This window comes from Coregonus lavaretus, assembly GCF_964263955.1.
Source record: "Coregonus lavaretus genome assembly, chromosome: 21".
NCBI lineage: Eukaryota > Metazoa > Chordata > Actinopteri > Salmoniformes > Salmonidae > Coregonus > Coregonus lavaretus.
In genome coordinates, this window is record NC_140008.1 from 264,842 (window position 1) to 288,532 (window position 23,691).

Consider the following 23,691-nt stretch of genomic DNA (forward strand, 5'->3'; position numbering starts at 1 on the left):
AGTTACTATGTTATCCTGGTACCCAGTAGACCAGTTACTATGTTACCCAGTAGACCAGTTACTATGTTACCCAGTAGACCAGTTACTATGTTACCCAGTAGACCAGTTACTATGTTACCCAGTAGACCAGTTACTATGTTATCCTGGTACCCAGTAGACCAGTTACTATGTTACCCAGTAGACCAGTTACTATGTTACCCAGTAGACCAGGTACTATGGTACACAGTAGACCAGTTACTATGTTACCCAGTAGACCAATTACCCAGTAGACTAGTTACTATGTTACCCAGTAGACCACTTACCCAGTAGACCAGTTACTATGTTACCCAGTAGACCAGTTACTATGTTACCCAGTAGACCTGTTGCTATGTTACCCAGTAGACCAGTTACTATGTTACCCAGTAGACCAGTTACTATGTTACTCAGTAGACCAGTTACTATGTTACCCAGTAGACCAGTTACCCAGTAGACCAGTTACTATGTTACCCAGTAGACCAGTTACTATGTTACCCAGTAGACCAATTACCCAGTAGACTAGTTACTATGTTACCCAGTAGACCAGTTACTATGTTACCCAGTAGACCTGTTGCTATGTTACCCAGTAGACCAGTTACTATGTTACCCAGTAGACCAGTTACTATGTTACTCAGTAGACCAGTTACTATGTTACCCAGTAGACCAGTTACCCAGTAGACCAGTTACTATGTTACCCAGTAGACCAGTTACTATGTTACCCAGTAGACCAATTACCCAGTAGACTAGTTACTATGTTACCCAGTAGACCAGTTACTATGTTACCCAGTAGACCAGTTACTATGTTACCCAGTAGACCAGTTACTATGTTACCCAGTAGACCAGTTACTATGTTACCCAGTAGACCAGTTACTATGTTACCCAGTACACCAGTTACTATGTTACCCAGTACACCAGTTACTATGTTACCCAGTAGACCAGTTACTATGTTACCCAGTAGACCAGTTACTATGTTACCCAGTAGACCAGTTACTATGTTACCCAGTAGACCAGTTACTATGTTACCCAGTAGACCAGTTACTATGGTACTCAGTAGACCAGTTACCCAGTAGACCAGTTACCCAGTAGACCAGTTACCCAGTAGACCAGTTACCCAGTAGACCAGTTACCCAGTAGACCAGTTACCCAGTAGACCAGTTACTATGTTACCCATTAGACCAGTTACTATGTTACCCAGTAGACCAGTTACTATGTTACCCTGTAGACCAGTTACTATGTTACCCAGTAGACCAGTTACTATGTTACCCATTAGACCAGTTACTATGTTACCCAGTAGACCAGTTACTATGGTACCCATTAGACCAGTTACTATGTTACCCAGTAGACCAGTTACTATGTTACCCTGTAGACCAGTTACTATGTTACCCAGTAGACCAGTTACCCAGTAGACCAGTTACTATGTTACCCAGTAGACCAGTTACTATGTTACCCAGTAGACCAGTTACCCAGTAGACCAGTTACTATGTTACCCAGTAGACCAGTTACCCAGTAGACCAGTTACTATGTTACCCAGTAGACCAGTTACCCAGTAGACCAGTTACTATGTTACCCTGTAGACCAGTTACTATGTTACCCAGTAGACCAGTTACTATGTTACCCATTAGACCAGTTACTATGTTACCCAGTAGACCAGTTACTATGGTACCCATTAGACCAGTTACTATGTTACCCAGTAGACCAGTTACTATGTTACCCTGTAGACCAGTTACTATGTTACCCAGTAGACCAGTTACTATGTTACCCAGTAGACCAGTTACTATGTTACCCAGTAGACCAGTTACCCAGTAGACCAGTTACTATGTTACCCAGTAGACCAGTTACCCAGTAGACCAGTTACTATGTTACCCAGTAGACCAGTTACCCAGTAGACCAGTTACTATGTTACCCAGTAGACCAGTTACTATGTTACCCAGTAGACCAGTTACTATGTTACCCAGTAGACCAGTTACTATGTTACCCAGTAGACCAGTTACTATGTTACCCAGTAGACCAGTTACTATGTTACCCAGTAGACCAGTTACTATGTTACCCAGTAGACCAGTTACTATGTTACCCAGTAGACCAGTTACTATGTTACCCAGTAGACCAGTTACTATGGTACCCAGTAGACCAGTTACTATGTTACCCAGTAGACCAGTTACTATGTTACCCAGTAGACCAGTTACTATGGTACCCAGTAGACCAGTTACCCAGTAGACCAGTTACTATGTTACCCAGTAGACCAGTTACTATGTTACCCAGTAGACCAGTTACTATGTTACTCAGTAGACCAGTTACTATGTTACCCAGTAGACCAGTTACTATGTTACCCAGTAGACCAGTTACTATGGTACCCAGTAGACCAGTTACTATGTTACCCAGTAGACCAGTTACTATGTTACCCAGTAGACCAGTTACTATGGTACCCAGTAGACCAGTTACTATGTTACCCAGTAGACCAGTTACTATGTTACCCAGTAGACCAGTTACTATGTTACCCAGTAGACCAGTTACTATGTTACCCAGTAGACCAGTTACTATGTTACCCAGTAGACCAGTTACTATGTTACCCAGTAGACCAGTTACTATGTTACCCAGTAGACCAGTTACCCAGTAGACCAGTTACTATGTTACCCAGTAGACCAGTTACCCAGTAGACCAGTTACTATGTTACCCAGTAGACCAGTTACCCAGTAGACCAGTTACTATGTTACCCAGTAGACCAGTTACTATGTTACCCAGTAGACCAGTTACTATGTTACCCAGTAGACCAGTTACTATGGTACCCAGTAGACCAGTTACTATGTTACTCAGTAGACCAGTTACTATGTTACCCAGTAGACCAGTTACTATGGTACCCAGTAGACCAGTTACTATGTTACCCAGTAGACCAGTTACCCAGTAGACCAGTTACTATGTTACCCAGTAGACCAGTTACTATGTTACCCAGTAGACCAGTTACTATGTTACCCAGTAGACCAGTTACTATGTTACTCAGTAGACCAGTTACTATGTTACCCAGTAGACCAGTTACTATGTTACCCAGTAGACCAGTTACTATGTTACCCAGTAGACCAGTTACTATGTTACCCAGTAGACCAGTTACTATGTTACCCAGTAGACCAGTTACTATGTTACCCAGTAGACCAGATACTATGTTACCCAGTAGACCAGTTACTATGTTACCCAGTAGACCAGTTACTCAGTAGACCAGTTACTATGTTACCCAGTAGACCAGTTACTATGGTACCCAGTAGACCAGTTACTATGGTACCCAGTAGACCAGTTACTATGTTACCCAGTAGACCAGTTACTATGTTACCCAGTAGACCAGTTACTATGTTACCCAGTAGACCAGTTACTATGTTACCCAGTAGACCTGTTACCCAGTAGACCAGTTACTATGGTACCCAGTAGACCAGTTACTATGTTACCCAGTAGACCTGTTACCCAGTAGACCAGTTACTATGTTACCCAGTAGACCAGTTACTATGGTACCCAGTAGACCAGTTACTATGTTACCCAGTAGACCAGTTACTATGTTACCCAGTAGACCAGTTACTATGTTACCCAGTAGACCAGTTACTATGTTACCCAGTAGACCAGTTACTATGTTACCCAGTAGACCAGTTACTATGTTACCCAATAGACCTGTTACCCAGTAGACCAGTTACTATGGTACCCAGTAGACCAGTTACTATGTTACCCAGTAGACCAGTTACCCAGTAGACCAGTTACTATGTTACCCAGTAGACCAGTTACTATGGTACCCAGTAGACCAGTTACTATGGTACCCAGTAGACCAGTTACTATGTTACCCAGTAGACCAGTTACTATGGTACCCAGTAGACCAGTTACTATGTTACCCAGTAGACCATTACATTTACATTTACATTTTAGTCATTTAGCAGACGCTCTTAACCAGAGCGACTTACAGGAGCAATTAGGGTTAAGTGCCTTGCTCAAGGGCACATTAACGTCATTTAGCAGACGCTCTTAGCCAGAGCGACTCACAAATTGGTGCGTTCACCCTATAGCCAGTGGGATAACCACTTTACAATTTGGGGGGGGGGGGGGGTTAGAAGGAATACTTTAGCCTATCCCAGGTATTCCTTAAAGAGGTGGGGTTTCAAATGTCTCCGGAAGGTGGTGAGTGACTCCGCTGTCCTGGCGTCGTGAGGGAGCTTGTTCCACCAGTTACACCAGTAGACCAGTTACTATGTTACCCAGTAGACCAGTTACCCAGTAGACCAGTTACTATGTTACCCAGTAGACCAGTTACTATGGTACCCAGTAGACCAGTTACTATGGTACCCAGTAGACCAGTTACTATGTTACCCAGTAGACCAGTTACTATGGTACCCAGTAGACCAGTTACTATGTTACCCAGTAGACCAGTTACTATGGTACCCAGTAGACCAGTTACTATGTTACCCAGTAGACCAGTTACTATGTTACCCAGTAGACCAGTTACTATGTTACCCAGTAGACCAGTTACTATGTTACCCAGTAGACCAGTTACTATGTTACCCAGTAGACCAGGTACTATGTTACCCAGTAGACCAGTTACTATGTTACCCAGTAGACCAGTTACTATGGTACCCAGTAGACCAGTTACTATGTTACCCAGTAGACCAGTTACCCAGTAGACCAGTTACTATGTTACCCAGTAGACCAGTTACTATGTTACCCAGTAGACCAGTTACTATGGTACTCAGTAGACCAGTTACTATGTTACCCAGTAGACCAGTTAATATGGTACCCAGTAGACCAGTTACTATGTTACCCAGTAGACCAGTTACTATGGTACCCAGTAGACCAGTTACTATGGTACCCAGTAGACCAGTTACTATGTTACCCAGTAGACCAGTTACTATGTTACCCATTAGACCAATTACTATGTTACCCAGTAGACCAGTTACTATGGTACCCAGTAGACCAGTTACTATGTTACCCAGTAGACCAGTTACCCAGTAGACCAGTTACTATGTTACCCAGTAGACCAGTTACTATGTTACCCAGTAGACCAGTTACTATGGTACCCAGTAGACCAGTTACTATGGTACCCAGTAGACCAGTTACTATGTTACCCAGTAGACCAGTTACTATGGTACTCAGTAGACCAGTTACTATGTTACTCAGTAGACCAGTTACTATGGTACCCAGTAGACCAGTTACTATGTTACCCAGTAGACCAGTTACTATGTTACCCAGTAGACCAGTTACTATGTTACCCAGTAGACCAGTTACCCAGTAGACCAGTTACTATGTTACCCAGTAGACCAGTTACTATGTTACCCAGTAGACCAGTTACTATGTTACCCAGTAGACCAGTTACTATGTTACCCAGTAGACCAGTTACTATGTTACCCAGTAGACCAGTTACTATGTTACCCAGTAGACCAGTTACTATGTTACCCAGTAGACCAGTTACTATGTTACCCAGTAGACCAGTTACTATGTTACCCAGTAGACCAGTTACTATGGTACCCAGTAGACCAGTTACTATGTTACCCAGTAGACCAGTTACCCAGTAGACCAGTTACTATGTTACCCAGTAGACCAGTTACTATGGTACCCAGTAGACCAGTTACTATGGTACCCAGTATACCAGTTACTATGTTACCCAGTAGACCAGTTACTATGGTACCCAGTAGACCAGTTACTATGTTACCCAGTAGACCAGTTACCCAGTAGACCAGTTACTATGTTACCCAGTAGACCAGTTACTATGTTACCCAGTAGACCAGTTACTATGGTACCCAGTAGACCAGTTACTATGTTACCCAGTAGACCAGTTACTATGGTACCCAGTAGACCAGTTACTATGTTACCCAGTAGACCAGTTACCCAGTAGACCAGTTACTATGTTACCCAGTAGACCAGTTACTATGTTACCCAGTAGACGAGTTACTATGTTACCCAGTAGACGAGTTACTATGTTACCCAGTAGACCAGTTACTATGTTACCCAGTAGACCAGTTACTATGTTACCCAGTAGACCAGTTACTATGTTACTCAGTAGACCAGTTACTATGTTACCCAGTAGACCAGTTACCCAGTAGACCAGTTACTATGTTACCCAGTAGACCAGTTACTATGTTACCCAGTAGACCAGTTACTATGTTACCCAGTAGACCAGTTACTATGTTACCCAGTAGACCAGTTACTATGGTACCCAGTAGACCAGTTACCCAGTAGACCAGTTACTATGTTACCCAGTAGACCAGTTACTATGTTACCCAGTAGACCAGTTACTATGTTACCCAGTAGACCAGTTACTATGTTACCCAGTAGACCAGTTACTATGTTACCCAGTAGACCAGTTACTATGTTACCCAGTAGACCAGTTACTATGTTACCCAGTAGACCAGTTACTATGTTACCCAGTAGACCAGTTACTATGTTACCCAGTAGACCAGTTACTATGTTACCCAGTAGACCAGTTACTATGGTACCCAGTAGACCAGTTACTATGTTACCCAGTAGACCAGTTACCCAGTAGACCAGTTACTATGTTACCCAGTAGACCAGTTACTATGGTACCCAGTAGACCAGTTACTATGGTACCCAGTAGACCAGTTACTATGTTACCCAGTAGACCAGTTACTATGGTACCCAGTAGACCAGTTACTATGTTACCCAGTAGACCAGTTACCCAGTAGACCAGTTACTATGTTACCCAGTAGACCAGTTACTATGTTACCCAGTAGACCAGTTACTATGGTACCCAGTAGACCAGTTACTATGTTACCCAGTAGACCAGTTACTATGGTACCCAGTAGACCAGTTACTATGTTACCCAGTAGACCAGTTACCCAGTAGACCAGTTACTATGTTACCCAGTAGACCAGTTACTATGTTACCCAGTAGACCAGTTACTATGTTACCCAGTAGACGAGTTACTATGTTACCCAGTAGACCAGTTACTATGTTACCCAGTAGACCAGTTACTATGTTACTCAGTAGACCAGTTACTATGTTACCCAGTAGACCAGTTACCCAGTAGACCAGTTACTATGTTACCCAGTAGACCAGTTACTATGGTACCCAGTAGACCAGTTACTATGGTACCCAGTAGACCAGTTACTATGTTACCCAGTAGACCAGTTACTATGTTACCCAGTAGACCAGTTACCCAGTAGACCAGTTACTATGTTACCCAGTAGACCAGTTACTATGTTACCCAGTAGACCAGTTACTATGTTACCCAGTAGACCAGTTACTATGTTACCCAGTAGACCAGTTACTATGGTACCCAGTAGACCAGTTACTATGTTACCCAGTAGACCAGTTACTATGTTACCCAGTAGACCAGTTACTATGTTACCCAGTAGACCATTTACTATGTTACCCAGTAGACCAGTTACTATGTTACCCTGTAGACCAGTTACTATGTTACTCAGTAGACCAGTTACTATGTTACCCAGTAGACCAGTTACCCAGTAGACCAGTTACTATGTTACCCAGTAGACCAGTTACTATGTTACCCAGTAGACCAGTTACTATGGTACCCAGTAGACCAGTTACTATGTTACCCAGTAGACCAGTTACTATGTTACCCAGTAGACCAGTTACTATGGTACCCAGTAGACCAGTTACTATGTTACCCAGTAGACCAGTTACCCAGTAGACCAGTTACTATGTTACCCAGTAGACCAGTTACTATGTTACCCAGTAGACCAGTTACTATGTTACCCAGTAGACCAGTTACTATGTTACCCAGTAGACCAGTTACTATGTTACCCAGTAGACCAGTTACTATGTTACCCAGTAGACCAGTTACTATGTTACCCAGTAGACCAGTTACTATGTTACCCAGTAGACCAGTTACTATGGTACCCAGTAGACCAGTTACTATGGTACCCAGTAGACCAGTTACTATGTTACCCAGTAGACCAGTTACTATGTTACCCAGTAGACCAGTTACTATGTTACCCAGTAGACCAGTTACTATGTTACCCAGTAGACCAGTTACTATGGTACCCAGTAGACCAGTTACTATGTTACCCAGTAGACCAGTTACCCAGTAGACCAGTTACTATGTTACCCAGTAGACCAGTTACTATGTTACCCAGTAGACGAGTTACTATGTTACCCAGTAGACCAGTTACTATGTTACCCAGTAGACCAGTTACTATGTTACTCAGTAGACCAGTTACTATGTTACCCAGTAGACCAGTTACCCAGTAGACCAGTTACTATGTTACCCAGTAGACCAGTTACTATGGTACCCAGTAGACCAGTTACTATGTTACCCAGTAGACCAGTTACTATGTTACCCAGTAGACCAGTTACTATGTTACCCAGTAGACCAGTTACCCAGTAGACCAGTTACTATGTTACCCAGTAGACCAGTTACTATGTTACCCAGTAGACCAGTTACTATGTTACCCAGTAGACCAGTTACTATGTTACCCAGTAGACCAGTTACTATGTTACCCAGTAGACCAGTTACTATGTTACCCAGTAGACCAGTTACTATGTTACCCAGTAGACCAGTTACTATGTTACCCAGTAGACCAGTTACTATGTTACCCAGTAGACCAGTTACCCAGTAGACCAGTTACTATGTTATCCTGGTACCCAGTAGACCAGTTACTATGTTACCCAGTAGACCAGTTACTATGTTACCCAGTAGACCAGTTACTATGTTACCCAGTAGACCAGTTACTATGTTACCCAGTAGACCAGTTACTATGTTACCCAGTAGACCAGTTACTGTGTTACCCAGTAGACCAGTTACTATGTTACCCAGTAGACCAGTTACTATGTTACCCAGTAGACCAGTTACTATGGTACCCAGTAGACCAGTTACTATGTTACCCAGTAGACCAATTACCCAGTAGACCAGTTACTATGTTACCCAGTAGACCAGTTACTATGTTACCCAGTAGACCAGTTACTATGTTACCCAGTAGACCAGTTACTTTGGTACCCAGTAGACCAGTTACTATGTTACCCAGTAGACCAGTTACTATGGTACCCAGTAGACCAGTTACTATGTTACCCAGTAGACCAGTTACTATGTTACCCAGTAGACCAGTTACTATGGTACCCAGTAGACCAGTTACTATGTTACCCAGTAGACCAGTTACTATGGTACCCAGTAGACCAGTTACTATGTTACCCAGTAGACCAGTTACTATGTTACCCAGTAGACCAGTTACTATATTACCCAGTAGACCAGTTACTATGTTACCCAGTAGACCAGTTACTATGTTACCCAGTAGACCAGTTACTATGTTACCCAGTAGACCAGTTACTATGTTACCCAGTAGACCAGTTACTATGGTACCCAGTAGACCAGTTACTATGTTACCCAGTAGACCAGTTACCCAGTAGACCATTTACTATGTTACCCAGTAGACCAGTTACTATGTTACCCAGTAGACCAGCTACTGTTACCCAGTAGACCAGTTACTATGTTACCCAGTAGACCAGTTACTATGTTACCCAGTAGACCAGTTACTATGTTACTCAGTAGACCAGTTACTATGTTACCCTGTAGACCAGTTACTATGTTACCCAGTAGACCAGTTACCCAGTAGACCAGTTACTCTGTTACCCAGTAGACCAGTTACTATGTTACCCAGTACACCAGTTACTATGTTACCCAGTAGACCTGTTACCCAGTAGACCAGTTACTATGTTACCCAGTAGACCAGTTACTATGTTACCCAGTAGACCAGTTACTATGTTACCCAGTACACCAGTTACTATGGTACCCATTAGACCAGTTACCCAGTAGACCAGTTACTCTGTTACCCAGTAGACCTGTTACCCAGTAGACCTGTTACCCAGTACACCAGTTACTATGGTACCCAGTAGACCAGTTACCCAGTAGACCAGTTACTCTGTTACCCAGTAGACCTGTTACCCAGTAGACCAGTTACTATGTTACCCAGTACACCAGTTACTATGTTACCCAGTAGACCAGTTACTATGTTACCCAGTAGACCAGTTACTATGTTACCCAGTAGACCAGTTACTATGTTACCCAGTAGACCAGTTACTATGTTACTCAGTAGACCAGTTACTATGTTACCCTGTAGACCAGTTACTATGTTACCCAGTAGACCAGTTACCCAGTAGACCAGTTACTCTGTTACCCAGTAGACCAGTTACTATGTTACCCAGTAGACCAGTTACTATGTTACCCAGTAGACCAGTTACTATGTTACCCAGTAGACCAGTTACTATGTTACCCAGTAGACCAGTTACTATGTTACCCAGTAGACCAGTTACTATGTTACCCAGTAGACCAGTTACCCAGTAGACCAGTTACTATGGTACCCAGTAGACCAGTTACTATGTTACCCAGTAGACCAGTTACCCAGTAGACCAGTTACTATGTTACCCAGTAGACCAGTTACTATGTTACCCAGTAGACCAGTTACTATGGTACCCAGTAGACCAGTTACCCAGTAGACCAGTTACTATGTTACCCAGTAGACCAGTTACTATGTTACCCAGTAGACCAGTTACTATGGTACTCAGTAGACCAGTTACTATGTTACCCAGTAGACCAGTTACTATGTTACCCAGTAGACCAGTTACTATGTTACCCAGTAGACCAGTTACTATGTTACCCAGTAGACCAGTTACTATGTTACCCAGTAGACCAGTTACTATGTTACCCAGTAGACCAGTTACTATGTTACCCAGTAGACCAGTTACTATGTTACCCAGTAGACCAGTTACTATGTTACCCAGTAGACCAGTTACTATGTTACCCAGTAGACCAGTTACTATGTTACCCAGTAGACCAGTTACTATGTTACCCAGTAGACCAGTTACTCTGTTACCCAGTAGACCAGTTACTATGTTACCCAGTAGACCAGTTACTATGTTACCCAGTAGACCAGTTACTATGTTACCCAGTAGACCAGTTACTATGTTACCCAGTAGACCAGTTACTATGTTACCCAGTAGACCAGTTACTATGTTACCCAGTAGACCAGTTACTATGTTACCCAGTAGACCAGTTACTATGGTACCCAGTAGACCAGTTACTATGGTACCCAGTAGACCAGTTACTATGGTACCCAGTAGACCAGTTACTATGTTACCCAGTAGACCAGTTACTATGTTACCCAGTAGACCAGTTACTATGTTACCCAGTAGACCAGTTACTATGTTACCCAGTAGACCAGTTACCCAGTAGACCAGTTACTATGTTACCCAGTAGACCAGTTACTATGTTACCCAGTAGACCAGTTACTATGTTACCCAGTAGACCAGTTACTATGTTACCCAGTAGACCAGTTACTATGTTACCCATTAGACCAGTTACTATGTTACCCAGTAGACCAGTTACTATGTTACCCAGTAGACCAGTTACTATGTTACCCAGTAGACCAGTTACTCAGTAGACCAGTTACTATGTTACCCAGTAGACCAGTTACTATGTTACCCAGTAGACCAGTTACTATGGTACCCAGTAGACCAGTTACTATGTTACCCTGTTTCCCAGTAGACCAGTGACTCTGTTCCCTGTAGACTTGGAAACCAGATCCAAATCATTTCTACACGCTTCTCAAATCAACCCTAGAACACGCATCTCAAATCAACCCTAGAACACGCATCTCAAATCAACCCTAGAACACGCATCTCAAATCAACCCTAGAACACGCATCTCAAATCAACCCTAGAACACGCATCTCAAATCAACCCTAGAACACGCATCTCAAATCAACCCTAGAACACGCATTTCAAATTATCATTTCACACTTCTTCATGGTCCCTCGTTGATATGAGGGAACTGGATGGGTTTAGGGTCTGATCAGATCACAGCTCCGTATATGAGGGAACTAGATGGGTGTAGGATCAGATCACAGCTCCGTATATGAGGGAACAGGATGGGTTTAGGGTCTGATCAGATCACAGCTCCGTATATGAGGGAACTAGATGGGTGTAGGATCAGATCACAGCTCCGTATATGAGGGAACAGGGTGGGTGTAGGGTCTGATCAGATCACAGCTCCGTATATGAGGGAACTGGATGGGTGTAGGGTCTGATCAGATCACAGCTCCGTATATGAGGGAACTAGATGGGTGTAGGGTCTAATCAGATCACAGCTCCGTATATGAGGGAACTGGATGGGTGTAGGGTCTGATCAGATCACAGCTCCGTATATGAGGGAACTAGATGGGTGTAGGATCAGATCACAGCTCCGTATATGAGGGAACTAGATGGGTTTAGGGTCTGATCAGATCACAGCTCCGTAAATGAGGGAACAGGATGGGTGTAGGGTCTGATCAGATCACAGCTCCGTATATGAGGGAACAGGATGGGTTTAGGGTCTGATCAGATCACAGCTCCGTATATGAGGGAACTGGATGGGTGTATGGTCTGATCAGATCACAGCTCCGTATATGAGGGAACTGGATGGGTGTATGGTCTGATCAGATCACAGCTCCGTATATGAGGGAACTAGATGGGTGTAGGATCAGATCACAGCTCCGTATATGAGGGAACTGGATGGGTGTAGGGTCTGATCAGATCACAGCTCCGTATATGAGGGAACTAGATGGGTGTAGGATCAGATCACAGCTCCGTATATGAGGGAACTAGATGGGTTTAGGGTCTGATCAGATCACAGCTCCGTATATGAGGGAACTAGATGGGTGTAGGATCAGATCACAGCTCCGTATATGAGGGAACTAGATGGGTTTAGGGTCTGATCAGATCACAGCTCCGTATATGAGGGAACTGGATGGGTGTAGGATCAGATCACAGCTCCGTATATGAGGGAACAGGATGGGTTTAGGGTCTGATCAGATCACAGCTCCGTATATGAGGGAACTAGATAGGTGTAGGGTCTGATCAGATCACAGCTCCGTATATGAGGGAACAGGATGGGTGTAGGGTCTGATCAGATCACAGCTCCGTATATGAGGGAACTAGATGGGTGTAGGATCAGATCACAGCTCCGTATATGAGGGAACTGGATGGGTGTAGGGTCTGATCAGATCACAGCTCCGTATATGAGGGAACTAGATGGGTTTAGGGTCTGATCAGATCACAGCTCCGTATATGAGGGAACTAGATGGGTGTATGGTCTGATCATCATTAAGATATTACTTACACCTATCCGATTATTGGATATTTGGCATTCAGTCCATGCCCGTTGCCTAAGCAACTGATGATTCCCGTTGCCTAAGCAACTGATGATGCCCATTGCCTAAGCAACTGATGATGCCCGTTGCCTAAGCAACTGATGATGCCTGTTGCCTAAGCAACTGATGATGCCCGTTGCCTTAGCAACTGATGATGCCCGTTGCCTTAGCAACTGATGATGCCCGTTGCCTAAGCAACTGATGATGCCCGTTGCCTAAGCAACTGATGATGCCCGTTGCCTAAGCAACTGATGATGCCCGTTGCCTAAGCCATTGGATGTTCACTAAGGATAAGGCCTTTCTCCTCTGTTCCAGGTTAAGGAAGAATTTGAAGTCATTGATTATCGTCCACCCTTCCTGGTTTATCCGCACCCTCCTGGCCCTCACCAAACTCTTTATAAGGTAGGTGATCATGTGCTATAACCCTTCATAACCTTCACCAAACTCTTTATAAGGTAGGTGATCATGTGTTATAACCCTTCATAACCTTCACCAAACTCTTTAAGGTAGGTGATCATGTGTTATAACCCTTCATAACCTTCACCAAACTCTTTATAAGGTAGGTGATCATGTTATAACCCTTCATAACCTTCACCAAACTCTTTATAAGGTAGGTGATCATGTGTTATAACCCTTCATAACCTTCACCAAACTCTTTATAAGGTAGGAGATCATGTGCTATAACCCTTCATAACCTTCACCAAACTCTTTATAAGGTAGGTGATCATGTGCTATAACCCTTCATAACCTTCACCAAACTCTTTATAAGGTAGGTGATCATGTGCTATAACCCTTCATAACCTTCACCAAACTCTTTATAAGGTAGGTGGTCATGTGTTATAACCCTTCATACATGTCACCAAACCCTTCATAAGGTAGGTAATAACCCTTCATAAGGTACAGTAGGTGCCTGGGTGTTTTCATAATTAAGATGATGGACAATTAAGATGAGGTATCTAACCTATCAGATCATTCCCTAAATGTCTTCTGCTTTCCTTGTTTCAGCTCAAAGTTCAGCCAGAAGATCCAGTTTGTGTTCAACTTGACAGACCTTTCTGAACTGGTCCCTATGGAATATGTCTCTATACCAGACTGCATTAAAGAGTAAGTCTATGGAATATGTCTCTATACCAGACTGCATTAAAGAGTAAGTCTATGGAATATATCTCTATACCAGACTGCATTAAAGAGTAAGTCTATGGAGGATATCTGTAGTGGCAATTCCCTTTGAAAAGCGACTGGCACAGGAGAGAGCCGTCCGTAACGCGTCCACAGGAGAGAGCCGTCCGTAACGCGTCCACAGGAGAGAGCCGTCCGTAACGCGTCCACAGGAGAGAGCCGTCCGTAACGCGTCCACAGGAGAGAGCCGTCCGTAACGCGTCCACAGGAGAGAGCCGTCCGTAACGCGTCCACAGGAGAGAGCCGTCCGTAACGCGTCCACAGAAATCAGCTTTCCAAACATTACTCTATTCGGGTGAAGGTTTATTTTTGGGTGAAGTTCTCATTTATTGCTCCTATAAAATATAAATAGCTCCAATACACATATTCCTATAGAAAAGGTGCAGAGAGATGCATTCTATAAGCTGTATCTGTGATACGGTAAGAACTGTATCCTCTCAGCAGTGCTAACCACTTCCTGGTGACCCATGACCCCAACATGTACTGCCCTCTAGTGTGCAAAAAAAAGTTCAAATAACCCTTGACAGACAACCTATACACAACTCACAAACAGCCGGAACGGCTCCTACAATATCTCTATACCAGACTGCATTAAAAAGTAAGTATATTTAGTATATCTCTATACCAGACTACATTAAAGAGTAAATCTATGTGATCGATGATTTTCATTCCATAGGAGGGGGGACCTAGAAACAGTTGGAGACAAACATTCCATAGGAGGGGGGACCTAGAAACGGTTGGAGACAAACATTCCATAGGAGGGGGGACCTAGAAACGGTTGGAGACAAACATTCCATAGGAGGGGGGACCTAGAAACGGTTGGAGACAAACATTCCATAGGAGGGGGGACCTAGAAACGGTTGGAGACAAACATTCCATAGGAGGGGGGACCTAGAAACGGTTGGAGACAAACATTCCATAGGAGGGGGGACCTAGAAACGGTTGGAGACAAACATTCCATAGGAGGGGGGACCTAGAAACGGTTGGAGACAAACATTCCATAGGAGGGGGGACCTAGAAACGGTTGGAGACAAACATTCCATAGGAGGGGGGACCTAGAAACGGTTGGAGACAAACATTCCATAGGAGGGGGGACCTAGAAACGGTTGGAAACAAACATTCCATAGGAGGGGGGACCTAGAAACGGTTGGAGACAAACATTCCATAGGAGGGGGGACCTAGAAACGGTTGGAGACAAACATTCCATAGGAGGGGGGACCTAGAAACGGTTGGAGACAAACATTCCATAGGAGGGGGGACCTAGAAACGGTTGGAGACAAACATTCCATAGGAGGGGGGACCTAGAAACGGTTGGAGACAAACATTCCATAGGAGGGGGGACCTAGAAACGGTTGGAGACAAACATTCCATAGGAGGGGGGACCTAGAAACGGTTGGAGACAAACATTCCATAGGAGGGGGGACCTAGAAACGGTTGGAGACAAACATTCCATAGGAGGGGGGACCTAGAAACGGTTGGAGACAAACATTCCATAGGAGGGGGGACCTAGAAACTGCTAAACTTAAACATTCTATACGGTGGAAAGTTACAGGCTGCCTAAAGGTGGGCGGAGCAAAGTCCTTTGTGTGGACGCATGTAAAAAGACTGTGTGTTTTTTTAGCGGGAAAATTGGGAATTTGTTTAATTCTTCGTTAACCAGAGCCTTACAACCTCTGGGAATTATTCAAAGCTTAAGTGATAGTTGAGTTCAACCACTGAGATAACAAAATTCTTGTGACACTATGGAGTATATCTCTATACCAGACTGCATTAAAGAGTATGTCTATGGAGTATACAGTGAGGGAAAAAAGTATTTGATCCCCTGCTGATTTTGTACGTTTGCCCACTGACAAAGAAATGATCAGTCTATAATTTTAATGGTAGGTTTATTAATTTATCACTTTTTTTTTATTCTTTTTTTTTTTAGGGGGGGGGGGGGGGGGGTGGATCAGCTTGATATTGCAGATAGATTGTAACTTCCATCAATGTAATTGTCTGCATCACTTCCAATCCCCCATGTTTTTATATATTTATTTATATATATATTTATATATATATATATATATATATATATACATATCCTTAAAAAAAAAAAATCTTTCCAACCCCACCAACCTTTCCCTAATTGGAGTAAACTAGTGAACAACAACGCTTAGGCCTCTACTTCCAGCTTATACATACTATATACATTTTATGGACACAGTCAATTTGACAATAATTCTATTTTGCTTGTTTTTACTCCTGAACTTCTTCTACTCTCAACCTCTCCATGTCCATCCGGTTTGCTTCTATATGCCATATCTTTCTAACTGTGCTCTTTCACAAAAGCTCACAACCTATAACCTATATACTTATAATGGGCACAGTATGCTTTACATTAGTTATCTTGTTGTTATTATTTTTTGTTAGTTGTTCTTAGTCCCATCCTTCAACTCCATTCAACACCATTCATCGTCTTGATGATGATTGACAGCCATCGTCGATAGTGACGACATCGTGATGTGACAGACAACGGTTTAGCCTATTTCAATAAATATGTTAAAGCCTATTTCAATAAATATGGTATAGCCTGGAGGCCTACGGAACACAACAGAGGAGTGTAGGCTAGCCAGACCCGTTGCTGACAGGTGTAGAGAGCAAACAGCCATGCAATCTCCATAGACAAGCATTGGCAGTAGAATGGCCTTACTGAAGAACTCAGTGACTTTCAACGTGGCACCGTCATTGGATGCCACCTTTCCAACAAGTCCGCTCGTCAAATATCTGCCCTACTAGAGCTGCCCCGGTCAACTGTAAGTGCTGTAATTGTGAAGTGGACCACCGAGTGCTGAAGCGCGTAGCCCGTAAAAATCGTCTGTCCTTCTGGTTGCAACACTCACTACCGAGTTCCAAACTGCCTCTGGAAGCAACGTCAGCACAGTTATTGTTCTTTAGGAACTTCATGAAATGGGTTTCCATGGCCGCGCAGCCACACACAAGCCTGAGATCACCATGCGCAATGCCAAGCGTCGGCCGGAGTGGTGTAAAGCTCACCGCCATTGGACTCTGGAGCAGTGGAAACGCGTTCTCTGGAGTGATGAATCATGCTTCACCATCTGGCAGTCCGACGGACTAATCTGGGTTTGGTGGATGCCAGGAAAACGCTACCTGCCCGAATGCATAGTGCCACCTGTAAAGTTTGGTGGAGGAGGAATAATGGTCTGGGGCTGTTTTTCATGGCTCAGGCTAGACACCTTAGTTCCAGTGAAGGGAAATCTTAATGCTACAGCATACAATTTTTTGTATTTTTTATTTTTATTTTATTTCACCTTTATTTAACCAGGTAAACCAGTTGAGAACAAGTTCTCATTTACAACTGCGACCTGGCCAAGATAAAGCAAAGCAGTGCGATAAAAACAACAACACAGAGTTACATATGGAGTAAAACAAAACATAAAGTCAAAAATAAAACAAAAATACATATATATACAGTGTGTGCAAATTTAGCAAGTTATGGAGGTAAGGCAATAAAATAGGCTATAGTGCAAAATAATTACAATTAGTATTAACACTGGAATGATAGATGTGCAAGAGATGATGTGCAAATAGAGATACTGGGGTACAAATGAGCAAAATAAATAACAATATGGGGATGAGGTAGTTGGGTGGGCTAATTTCAGATGGGCTGTGTACAGGTGCAGTGATCTGTAAGGTGCTCTGACAACTGATGCTTAAAGTTAGTGAGGGAGATAAGTGTCTCCAGCTTCAGAGATTTTTGCAATTTGTTCCAGTCATTGGCAGCAGAGAACTGGAAGGAATGGCGGCCAAAGGAGGTGTAGGCTTTGGGGATGACCAGTGAGATATACCCGCTGGAGCGCAGACTACGGGTGGGTGTTGCTATGGTGACCAATGAGCTAAGATAAGGCGGGGATTTGCCTAGCAGTGATTTATAGATGGCCTGGAGCCAGTGGGTTTGGCGACGAATATGTAGTGAGGACCAGCCAACAAGAGCATACAGGTCACAGTGGTGGGTATTATATGGGGCTTTGGTGACAAAACGGATGGCACTGTGATAGACTACATCCAATTTGCTGAGTAGAGTGTTGGAGGCTATTTTGTAAATGACATCGCGGAAGTCAAGGATCGGTAGGATAGTCAGTTTTACGAGGGCATGTTTGGCAGCATGAGTGAAGGAGGCTTTGTTGCGAAATAGGAAACCGATTCTAGATTTAACTTTGGATTGGATATTCTTAATGTGAGTCTGGAAGGAGAGTTTACAGTCTAACCAGACACCTAGATATTTGTAGTTGTCCACATACTCTAGGTCAGACCCATCGAGAGTAGTGATTCTAGTCGGGTGGGCGGGTGCAAGCAGCGTTCGGTTGAAGAGCATTTCGTTTTACTAGTGTTTAAGAGCAGTTGGAGGCTACTGAAGGAGTGTTGTATGGCATTGAAGCTCGTTTGGAGGTTTGTTAACACAGTGTCCAATGAAGGGCCAGATGTATACAAAATGGTGTCGTCTGCGTAGAGGTGGATCTGAGAGTCACCAGCAGCAAGAGCGACGTCATTGATATACACAGAGAAAAGAGTCGGCCCAAGAATTGAACCCTGTGGCACCCCCATAGAGACTGCCATAGGTCCAGACAACAGGCCCTCCGATTTGACACATTGAACTCTATCTGAGAAGTAGTTGGTGAACCAGGCGAGGCAGTCATTTGAGAAACCAAGGCTATTTAGTATGCCAATAAGAATGCGGTGGTTGACAGAGTCGAAAGCCTTGGCCAGGTCAATGAAAACGGCTGCACAGTACTGTCTATTATCGATCGCGGTTATAATATCGTTTAGGACCTTTGAGCGTGGCTGAAGTGCACCCATGACCAGCTCGGAAACCGGATTGCATAGCGGAGAAGGTACGGTGGGATTCGAAATGGTCGGTGATCTGTTTGTTGACTTGGCTTTCAAAAACGTTTGAAAGGCAGGGCAGGATGGATATGGGTCTGTAACAGTTTGGATCTAGAGTGTCACCCCCTTTGAAGAGGGGGATGACCGCGGCAGCTTTCCAATCTCTGGGGATCTCAGACGTTACGAAAGAGAGGTTGAACAGGCTAGTAATAGGGGTTGCGACAATTTCGGCGGCTAGTTTTAGAAAGAAAGGGTCCAGATTGTCTAGCCCAGATGATTTGTAGGGGTCCAGATTTTGCAGCTCTTTTAGAACATCAGCTGTCTGGATTTGTGTGAAGGAGAAGCGGGGGGGGGGGCATGGGCAAGTTGCAGCGGAGGGTGCAGAGCTGGTGGCCGGGGTAGTGGTAGCCAGGTGGAAAGCATGGCCAGCCGTAGCAAAATGCTTGTTGAAATTCTCGATTATTGTAGATTTATCGGTGGTGATATTGTTTCCTAGCCTCAGTGCAGTGGGCAGCTGGGAGGAAGTGCTCTTATTTTCCATGGACTTTACAGTGTCCCAAAACTTTTTGGAGTTAGTGCTACAGGATGCAAATTTCTGTTTGAAAAAGTTAGCCTTTGCTTTCCTAACTGCTTGTGTATATTGGTTCCTAACTTCCCTGAAAAGTTGCATATCGCGGGGGCTATTTGATGCTAATGCAGTACGCCACAGGATGTTTTTGTGCTGGTCAAGGGCAGTCAAGTCTGAGGAGAACCAGGGGCTATATCTGTTCTTAGTTCTGTATTTTTTGAATGGGGCATGTCTATTTAAGATTGAGAGGAAATTACTTTTAAAGAACAACCAGGCATCCTCTACTGACGGAATGAGATCTATATCCATCCAGGATACCTGGGCCAGGTCAATTAGGAAGGCCTGCTCGCTGAAGTGTTTTTGGGAGCGTTTGACAGTGATGAGGGGTGGTCGTTTGACCGCGGACCCGTTACGGACGCAGGCAATAAGGCAGTGATCGCTGAGATCCTGGTTGAAGACAGCGGAGGTGTATTTAGAGGGTAAGTTAGTCAGGATGATATCTATGAGGGTACCCATGTTTACGGATTTAGGGTTGTACCTGGTAGGTTCGTTGATAATTTGTGTGAGATTGAGGGCATCTAGTTTAGATTGTAGGATGGCCGGGGTGTTAAGCATATCCCAGTTTAGGTCACCAAGCAGTACGAACTCTGAGGATAGATGGGGGGCAATCAATTCACATATGGTGTCCAGGGCACAACCGGGGGCTGAGGGGGGTCTGTAGCAAGCGGCAACAGTGAGAGACTTATTTCTGGAAAGGTGGATTTTTAGAAGTAGAAGCTCAAACTGTTTGGGCACAGACCTGGATAGTATGATAGAGCTCTGCAGGCTATCTCTACAGTAGATTGCAACTCCACCCCCTTTGGCAGTTCTATCTAGACGGAAAATGTTATAGTTGGGGATGGAAATTTCAGAATTTTTGGTGGCCTTCCTAAGCCATGATTCAGACACTGCTAGAACATCAGGGTTGGCGGAGTGTGCTAATGCAGTGAATAACTCAAACTTAGGAAGGAGGCTTCTGATATTTACGTGCAGAAAACCAAGACTTTTACGGTTACAGAAGTCAACAAATGATAGCTCCTGGGGAGTAGGAGTGATACTGTGGGCTGCAGGGCCTGGGTTAGCCTCTACATCACCAGAGGAACAGAGGAGGACTAGAATAAGGATACGACTAAAGGCTTTAAGAACTGGTCTTCTAGTGCGTTGGGTACATAGAATAAAGGGGGCAGTTCTCCGGGCGTTGTAGAAAAGATTCAGGGCATTATGTACAGAAAAGGATATGGAAGGATATGAGTACAGTTCAGGTAACCCTAAGCGTTGGGTAACAATGAAAGAGATAGCGTCATTGGAGGCATCGATTGAGCCGGTCTCGGCGTGTATGGGGGGTGGAACAAAGGAACTATATGAGGCAGTTTGAGAGGGACTAGGGGTTCTACAGTGAAATTGTATAATAAGAACTAACCCAAACAGCAATAGGCAAGGCATAATTGACATGGGAGAGAGGCATAAAGCAGTCACAGGTGTTATTAGAGAGAGCTAAGACAACAACTGGAAATAGCGATAACGTTTGGGCTAAGGCTAAACAGAATAAACAGGACAGGGTACCGTGTAAAGGAACAGTCCAGCAGGCATCAGCTGTGCAGCTGAGTGATCATAAGGTCCAGTGAACAGCAATATGTGAGTCCGAGAGCAGTTCAAATTGGTGCTTCAGCACAGCTAGCAGGGAGTACAGTTGTAGTTTGCGTGTGCTAGCGGGCCGGGGCTGGCAGATGGATCTTCGTGGTCGTCGCAACTGGAAGCCTGATGAAACCACATCAGACTATTTCGTCGGCAAACCAGTCGTGTTGGATCGGCGGGGCTCAGTGTCAACACTAGGAGGTCCCGTCCGGTTGACAGAGAGGTAGATAGCCGGGAGATGGGCCTGAGGCTAGCTCAAGGCTAACTGGTGCTTGCTATAGGGCAATGGTAATCAGCCAACAACAGGTTGCAGCTAGCTAGCTGGTTGTGATGATCCGGCGCTAGGGTCCAGTGATTCCGGCAGAAAGTCCAATAAGCTCTGGGTCGATAGCACGCTGGGTCGATAGCACGCTGTGCAGACTGGCCGACGAATTGTCCAGGCTAGAGCTAGAGCTGGCTGGTGGATAGTGTAGGCCACGGACAATGGTGAAGACGCTAACGGTGACTAATAGCAGGTAGCCATTTAGTTGCGGCTACACTAGTATCAGCTTACGGTTCTTGATGAAAGTTATAAAGAAATAATAGAATCCTTTCCACGTTGGGTGAGGCGGGTTGCAGGAAAGTATATTTAGTTAAAGAATGAAAAGTAAAAATTGAGAAATATATACAAAATAGACACAAAAAAAACAAGAAACGGGATATTTACACAAGGAATAAAAGCGACCGCACTGCTACGCCATCTTGGATCAATGACATTCTAGACGATTCTGTGCTTCCAACTTTGTGGCAACAGTTTTAATTTTTTAATTTTTTGTACCTTTATTTAACTTTGGAAGTCAGTTAAGAACAAATACTTATTTACAAGGCCAAACCCGATCGACGCTGGGCCAATTGTGCGCCGCCCTATGGGACTCCCAATCATGGCCGGTTGTGATACAGCCTGGAATCGAACCAGGGGGTCTGTAGTGACGCCTCAAGCACTGAGATGCAGTGCCTTAGACCGCTGCGCCACTTTGGAGTAGGCCTTTTCCTGTTTCAGCATGACAATGCCCCCGCACAAAGCGAGGTCCATACAGAAATGGTTAGTTGAGATCGGTGTGGAAGAACTTGACTGACCTGCATAGAGCCCTGCCCTCAACTCCATCGAACACCTTTGGGATGAATTGGAATGCCGACTACAAGCCAGGCCTAATTGCCCAAAATCATTCTCTCAACCAGCTTCACCTGGAATGCTTTTCCAACAGTCTTGAAGGAGTTCCCACATATGCTGAGCACTTGTTGGCTGCTTTTCCTTCACTCTGCCGTCCGACTCATCCCAAACCATCTCAATTGGGTTGAGGTCGGGGGATTGTGGAGGCCAGGTCATCTGATGAAGCACTCCATCACTCTCCTTCTTGGTATAATAATGAGTAGGTGTGTCCAAACTTCTGACTGGTCGTGTATATATAACGGACATTGCTTAGCTATCTTGTGTCTATCTGTTTAAAACATACTATATTCCCTTCTGTCTCCATTTGATAGGCTATGAATATGGCTTAGGCTTTCATCGTTTTATGCATACATGGCTATCTACAGATCAAACAATGAATGAATCTAGCAGAGTCTCTGAAAGCTGTTTGATTCACCTAATAAGATAAAATAAAGAAATGATCTGTGCAGGGTGGAAAATCCCTCCATACGAGGTTGAAAACAAATGGCCAATCCTCCTACTCCGTCTTACGTAGCAAAATGTGAAATTGTGTTTTTTACATTGGATAAAAGTATAGACAGAGCTAGTGGTATGTCATACACCACAGTTGAGGAACAATGGGAAAGTAATTCTCCTTTGAAAGTTGATAAACTAACCCCACTTTTGAGAAAATGGCCCTTGAATGTTTTGGTACACCTACTGGAGAGCTCTTCTTTGTCTACACCCATTCAGCATCGTTCACACCCTCTTAAGGCTTAGCCCCACCCATCTCTTTAAGGGTTGATCCGAGCGTTCTGACCTAACAACAGCAGTCAAACACCCAATCTAACTGGCTAACGCTGGCTAGCTTGCTAGCTACTTCCAGACACAAATGAGAGAACACCTCACTCTGACCATTTTACTCACCCTAGCAGAGCTGGTTAGGCTGTTTTCATGTTATCCAAAACGTTGGTGACTGCAACTGTGCTGCTGGCAACAATTTATGCTTTTTTGCCAACGTTTACTGACACCGGCCATATTCAACGGGTATTGAGAATTCGGAAATTCGTCAGTTATTCTGCGCTCTG

General features: G+C 44.1%; 1 protein-coding gene across 1 annotated transcript in view; it reads left to right on the plus strand.

The window, feature by feature from the left end:
- Positions 1 to 23,691, plus strand: part of bnip2 (BCL2 interacting protein 2) — a 40,608-nt gene that overhangs the window by 13,568 nt on the left and 3,349 nt on the right. The window contains exons 5-6 of the mRNA XM_084185484.1: positions 13,449 to 13,535; positions 14,139 to 14,237. Of these exons, the coding sequence (XP_084041610.1) occupies positions 13,449 to 13,535; positions 14,139 to 14,237 (186 nt within the window). The remainder of the gene's footprint in view (positions 1 to 13,448; positions 13,536 to 14,138; positions 14,238 to 23,691) is intronic.